Genomic DNA, 6,586 nt, shown 5'->3' on the forward strand with positions numbered 1-6,586 from the left:
TCCCCGGTGGCGGTGGTTCTTCATCAACACGCGCAACCAAGCTAGAGGCTCGACTATCCTTGGCTGACATGGCGGCCCATGATCAACAACCTCTAGATCGGAGGCTTTTCTCCGTCTTCGCTGCTGGAGCTCGGCGCTTCGTCGCCACCAAGTGGTGCGTCCCCGGTGGCTTTGCGGTGACTAGCGGCGACGGATCTACCTGGGAAAGGGGTGTTCGAGCGTTCTCGCTCTGTTCCGCAGAGGTGCAGCCTTGAGGACGTCGATGTCTGGTGGCGGAGGCATTTAGGGACCGGATTGCTCTTCCAAGGTGTTTTTTTTAAAGCAGATCAATATTAGGTTCTTTAGGGCAAGTGCCGTAAAGGATCGTAATTTGTACCTGCCACGTGGTTCGCTAATAGATGTTCCACCTGGATCTTCTAGACCCCTCTCTTCTAGCTAAAAAAGAAAGGATTGAATCGGCCCCACGCGCACATTGGCATGTTGCATTGTGTGTGTTGACTCGACAAGAACAACAAAGAAGAACAAGAACAACACTGCACAGCACAGCACGCGAGTGGTGGTGGACTCCGCCCGCCGCACACCCCTTTTCCCCACTCCCTCTCTCCGTCTGCGCGAGGTTGATTGATTCATCCGCCGGAGATCAGCAACCGCACTGCCGGAGGCGACGATGCTGGCTTCGATCTTCAGCCGGAAGGGCGCCTCGGGCTTCTCCTGGGCCTCCACCGCCGACCAGGTCACCCAAGGCCTCTCCGCCGCAGGTCTCACCGCCATCGTCACCGGTAACCGCCCCTCCCCTCTCCCCTCCCCTTCCCTTCCCTTTGCCGCCGCCCCTCATTTCGATTCTTACCCCAGGGGCGTCGAGCGGGATCGGCGCCGAGACGGCGCGGGTCCTGGCGGCGCGCGGCGCCCACGTCGTCATGGCCGCCAGGAACCTCGCCGCCGCCGACTCCGTGCGCCAGGCCGTGCTGGCGGACACCCCCGCGGCCACCCTCGACGTCATGGAGCTCGACCTCTCCTCCATGGCCTCCGTCCGCAAGTTCGCCGCCGACTTCAGCGCCAAGGGCCTCCCGCTCAACATCCTCGTGTACGCCCCTTCTGCTCCTAATTTCCATAGGAGTACTAATATAGTACTACCACTTCCGTTAATACACTCCCTCCCCATTCCCGTGCGTCTCAAGGTTGTTAAATCGCTTCCGCCAAGGACCCTTCGGTTTCGGTTAGGAGTTGTACTAGTGGATTTGATGTGATTTCAACACTCCAAATCCCTGATTGTACGAGTACTACAAGCCTACAACTGTGATGTGACCACTATCAGTTTGGTTGCAGTTAGCTGGTTTGCTCTATGCACATAGTTTCAGAACATTTCCCTTGCAGATTTAATTCAGGTTTCAGGACAATTACTAATTCGGATGGACAATTTCAGTATGAGTTCATTCTGTGCAATTATAACACCCCTCATAAATTTCTGCCAATAAAGAAGTACTTGCATAGCTACTTCCTATGACGATTCTTGTGCCAGGGCACTTGATCCACGGCAAACGCAAACCTCTCACTTATTTACATCTACTATTTTCATGCTCTGCTCGCTCGGACACTTGTTCAAGTGTACTTTACAGCTTACTGCACTCCCTGATTACATGATGCTTTCTCTGGCAGGAACAATGCAGGAGTGATGGCAATTCCTTTCACCCTTTCGAAGGATGGCATAGAGATGCAGTTTGCAACTAACCATGTCGGTATGACTACGGACTGACATCTACTTGACTAGCTGATGACAAAAACCAATTACATACTGTTATACAACGCTTCGTCAGAACAATATAGTGTTGTTGTTGCCATTGAAATTCACTTCTCACCCTCCGAATTTTCAAATGGAATGGTGTCTGCCTTACAAAAGTTTGGATGGTGTTATGTTTTCAGGACATTTTCTCTTGACACATCTTCTGCTGGAGAACATGAAGAAGACCTCTCGTGAATCAAACGTGGAAGGAAGAATCGTCAATGTTTCATCAGAGGGCCACAGGGTTACATACAAGGAAGGCATCCGATTTGACAAGATAAATGATGAAGCAGAGTATGTAATTATTTGTTTTCACCCTCCTGTTTACTTCATTTAAGGCAAATCCATTCAGTAGTTGATGTTCAATCTTGTGTTGTGTAGGTATGGCACCATTGGCGCGTATGGGCAGTCAAAGCTTGCAAACATTTTGCATGCTAATGAACTTGCTAGGAGATTTAAGGTATCTGCACCAAACCTCATAGGCTAGTAGCGTGTCAGACTTTTGTAAACTGTTTGCACGTAACTTGTTTTGTTTGTTTTCAAGTTTGTTTCCATGTCCCATAGCTTTGTTTGAGCTCAGCTATGTGAAATCATCATGATACAACATTTTATGTAACAGGAAGAGGGTGTTAACATCACTGCAAATTCTCTCCACCCTGGATCTATCATCACAAACCTTCTTCGCTACCACAGTATCATAGACGGTAAATATACTTGGCAGATATTTCACACTCCTGCTTTCAGAAAAGAAATTGTCTTGAATCATGTTTCTCCTTACTTCAAATAACTCATGGTACTCACATCAACAAAAAGAGAACGGAGTAGATATAAGATTTAGACAGAAACGACATGCATGAATCAAAATGATGCAAATTACCTGTAACTGTGAAAATAAATGATACTTTTGGAGCGGTAGCGACTGATCTCATCATTTTTATCATATGCAGTTCTCAGTCGGACGCTTGGTAAATTGGTGCTGAAAAATGCTAATCAGGTACACTTCTGCACTACTATGCTCAGTCTTCTGGGACTTTATCTAATCATATTAGAGAACATGAAAAGGAATGAAAAGGCAACAAATGTAGCATTTCGTGTTATATTGTGTTGATCAATGATTGCTACGTTACTCTGTCACCAACCAACTTGTATCCTGGGGTCTGCCAGGTGGCTGTAACTTGTCTCGAAATGGCATACAAATCTTTAGTTTTGGAGCACAGTCTAAAGAGATTGATAATATATTGTTATATTACTCTTGTGCTAGGTTTAGCGATCTACAAACCCACGCTTCTTGGTCAGATTTAAGCCCCTACAATTAAAGATCTACTCTAGCATTTACGGTCTCTGCAAGATGACCACTACCATATTGTACTATATTGATAGTACAACTCTGGATCTCACTAAGCCATTTGTTTATGGCTATGCTAATGTTCAGTGGGCAGTAAACCATTATTTAGTTTGCCGTTATGTGGTTGTTGCATTCATTTTTCCGTGCTGCCTCCGGGTTGTGCCGTGTCGTAACTGGAACAGTGGGTGGCAATATAGTGACCTGCGCTGTACTTGGTCTGCTACATTCCCCTTAAACTTGAAGATCTAGCTTCGCATGTATGGTCTCTGCAAGATGACCGCAACTATACTGTATACTATATTGGTAGCACAAATCTGGATTCTCCGAGTCATTAGCTTAATGCCTATGTTAAGATTGCATTCCTCCGAGCTTTGGTTTGCTGCCTGCCTGCCTGGACCTGTCTGATACACTAGCCTTGCATTTGTGCTGCTAACAGGGGGCGGCAACCACGTGCTACGTCGCGCTGCACCCGGGCACGAAGGGTGTGTCGGGGAAGTATTTCTGCGACAGCAACGTGTATGAGGCGAGTGAGAAGGCCAAGGACGTGGAGCTGGCCAAGAAGCTCTGGGACTTGAGCGTCGAGCTCACCACCTGAAGAACGCTCCTCGTGTCCTGTGAGAGATGAGATGATCGGAGGAAAATGATACAGTATTGCAATGTAGACACCTCACTGAAACTTTATCGCAACGATGGTGAAGCAGAGGGTTTGGTCTATGAACTATTATACAGGTGGAGGAAACACACGCGCGGTCTCTGAATTGCGCTGTGTTGCTGCACCAAGATGGTGTCTGAATTTTATCTTGTGAGGTTACTCAGGTAGGTGGTTGTCCTTTTTGACACTAGATACTGGGCCCGCTTGCAGAGTGTGCTTTAGGAAGGGACCGCCGTGATCCATAACTGGTGTACATATGTTCCTGGCTTTCGCCCGTGGCATCCCGTGCTAAAAACCTTTCTGGTTTGTCCGCAGCGTGTTTGGTAATCATTAGACCATCATTAATAGGGCTCCTGAAATAATGTTATACGCGAATTGGGTGCACCTGGGCACCAGGTGCCCTCTTAATGTTTTTCAAATTTGTACTTTTGAGTTTCAGAAAGTTCCAAAATTTATTTTTGGAATACATATACATGGTCTGTATATAGTAGAAAACTCGTTATGTTTTGGGTTATAGAAAAAATAAATTTCTAACAGTATATAGGGGTAACATATGTGTTGTCAGAAATTTGTCTTTTTTTGTATTCCCAAAATATAGCGTATTTTTAAACAAAAAAAATTGGTGTACAATCTTGATGTAAATTTTTGTAGATATTTTGGACACCGAAGAGTGTGAGTTTCATTTTTTTTTTCAAAAAATAGGGCTCAATGGTGCCCAAGAGCATGCATGAGATTTTGAGCTCAAAACTATTATAGGGCACCACTTTTGGGGTTTTACAAGAGCATGCATGAGTTTTCGACCTGAAAACTCTTATAGGGATATAGCACCAGTTTCAGATGTTATAAAATAGGGCATAAGCAAAATTATAGATGCTGTAAATAGGGCACCACACATAGCAAAACCAGAATGTAGCGTCAATTTCATCCAGTGTGACGTTTTGGAGGCTGAGCTACACGTAGCTCTTTATTTTCAAAGTCTCAAAATTTATATTTTAAAGTTTAAAAAAAAACTGAAATAAAATTCTAGAGATAGCCAGTGATGTATGCTACAAATGGTGCAAACTCTCAATGCAAACTTATTTGTATTAAATTGACAAAATCTGACAAAGTTAGTAGTCTTGAAATGTGTACTATTCACTATAAAACTAGATGACATCCCACACGTTGTTGCGGGAATTTATAGAATTTTTTTATGGAGAATAAAATTATAAGACATCCAATTTTCTCAACAGGGCACACATATTAGAAGCTTTATAGGAGGTGCGTGAAAAGATTCATCAAATGTGGATAACAGAAATGAAAGTTCGACGATGAGGTCACAATATTAAAATGCTTAGTATATATAGCAATGAGTATTTAGTAACACACAAATATTAAATGAAAAACTCTAAGTTGCTTGAGATGGGAAAACCTAGCTCGGTAAGAAACTTTTGTAAATCCCACGAGGCTTCGTATTGACTTGTTGATTAGTTGTATCAGAAAACAAAAGCTACAAATGTGTACCACAAAATCTTTCTTTTGAGAACCACACACAAGTACATGCTTCACGTAAAATCTCAGTTAGCCCCAAAATGCAATCAAATCAAAGTAATAATGTAATGCTGAAGAGGAATAGTTCTTGCACAGGGCAAATGAGTTGATACTGGCATATTGCGACCGAGAATGCAATAAAGAATTTGTCCAACGGCATAACATAGTAGTAGTAAATTTGAAATGTTCTTTTTTTGATCAAGGAGCATAGTCCATCATCTGCATTCAAAGGATGCACACAACTTTCTTCTTTATTAAATTATTTGCAATGCCTTACAAAGGGAATACAAATATCAACTCGAAGCCTCCTTCCTAGCGACAACTCGCTATACCTAAGGGGGGACCATGAACAAGGCCATACTCCCTGACGGTACACCAACACACATCATCCAAAAAGCAAAACCCTGAGGGTGTGTCATTGCACACGTCGCAGAGTTTGCAACCGCCATCTATCTCGAACCCCCAAGTGAGATCAACGCATTGACCGTGCCAGGCCTGCCGTCGATGTCACCATAACACCAAACAGCTCCACCATCCTGCCCGCGTCCAGCAGTCCTCGCCCGTCTTCGATACTCCGCAGCTCCACGCCGCTGAGAATCATCGACGACGACGTGATAGATGAACACCACTCCATCAAAAACCACCTCCATGCAGCCGCTGCTCCAAAAACGATGCCCCAAGAGGTAGTTTTTACGTTGTAAAAGAGAAAAAAATAGTAGCAAATCTGTACAAAATGTGGAGCTAGAATTCGGTTGTATATTACTGTGCATAATTAACGTTTTAGAATCGACCACACTTCAGAATAATATGCCGCGTTGGTCAAGAAGTGGAACTTCAAAATAAGAGATCCCAAGCTGACCGGAGATAACATGTGTCTTCAGAAGTACAACACGGGGGCAAAACGAAATGGTTAAGATCCTCAACCCAACCACCTGGTTGTTGACTGGACACTAGCTAGAAGACTTTACACAACAGCTTGATGTCACAAATTTTCCAGGCTTCTGTAGCATTCAATTAGATCATAAAACAGGAACACAGAAGCACATCGCTAGACCAACTTATTTGCTCGAATAAACTGTCGATAATCCTTGAGGCCTTTCAAAATTCCTAATCTCACTGCAGAGGAACGCTTTCATTTGCGGCTGGTAGAGTAGTACTGAAAGGATGATCAGTGACTCACAGAAGGGCACAAAACTTAGTCTTCACCTCTTTGTTTCTCCTTCCTCTCAAAATTGAACATAGCATCAAGCCAATTTCAACCTTATATCAATCATGATAA

At 44.1% G+C, this 6,586-nt stretch overlaps 1 protein-coding gene across 1 annotated transcript; it reads left to right on the forward strand.

Moving 5' to 3' along the window:
- The first annotated feature begins 553 nt into the window (after positions 1–553).
- LOC124691257 (short-chain dehydrogenase TIC 32, chloroplastic-like) lies at positions 554–3,899 on the forward strand. Its single transcript, XM_047224529.1, has 8 exons — positions 554–779; positions 853–1,084; positions 1,657–1,736; positions 1,921–2,074; positions 2,162–2,240; positions 2,400–2,484; positions 2,728–2,774; positions 3,562–3,899. Exons 1-8 carry the CDS (start codon positions 668–670, stop codon positions 3,718–3,720), a joined length of 948 nt encoding a protein of 315 aa, XP_047080485.1. The 5' UTR covers positions 554–667; the 3' UTR covers positions 3,721–3,899.
- The last annotated feature ends 2,687 nt before the right edge of the window (positions 3,900–6,586 follow it).

The sequence above is a fragment of the Lolium rigidum genome, chromosome 2, assembly GCF_022539505.1.
Source record: "Lolium rigidum isolate FL_2022 chromosome 2, APGP_CSIRO_Lrig_0.1, whole genome shotgun sequence".
In the NCBI taxonomy this organism is placed as follows: Eukaryota; Viridiplantae; Streptophyta; class Magnoliopsida; order Poales; family Poaceae; genus Lolium; species Lolium rigidum.

Coding starts and splice junctions, on each gene's coding strand:
- LOC124691257 (XM_047224529.1), top strand. CDS start 668: ATGCTGGCTTCGATCTTCAGCCGGAAGGGCGCCTCGGGCTTCTCCTGG. Junction 1,085..1,656: donor CTCCCGCTCAACATCCTCGT/GTACGCCCCTTC, acceptor TTTCTCTGGCAG/GAACAATGCAGGAGTGATGG. Junction 2,241..2,399: donor AACTTGCTAGGAGATTTAAG/GTATCTGCACCA, acceptor TTTATGTAACAG/GAAGAGGGTGTTAACATCAC.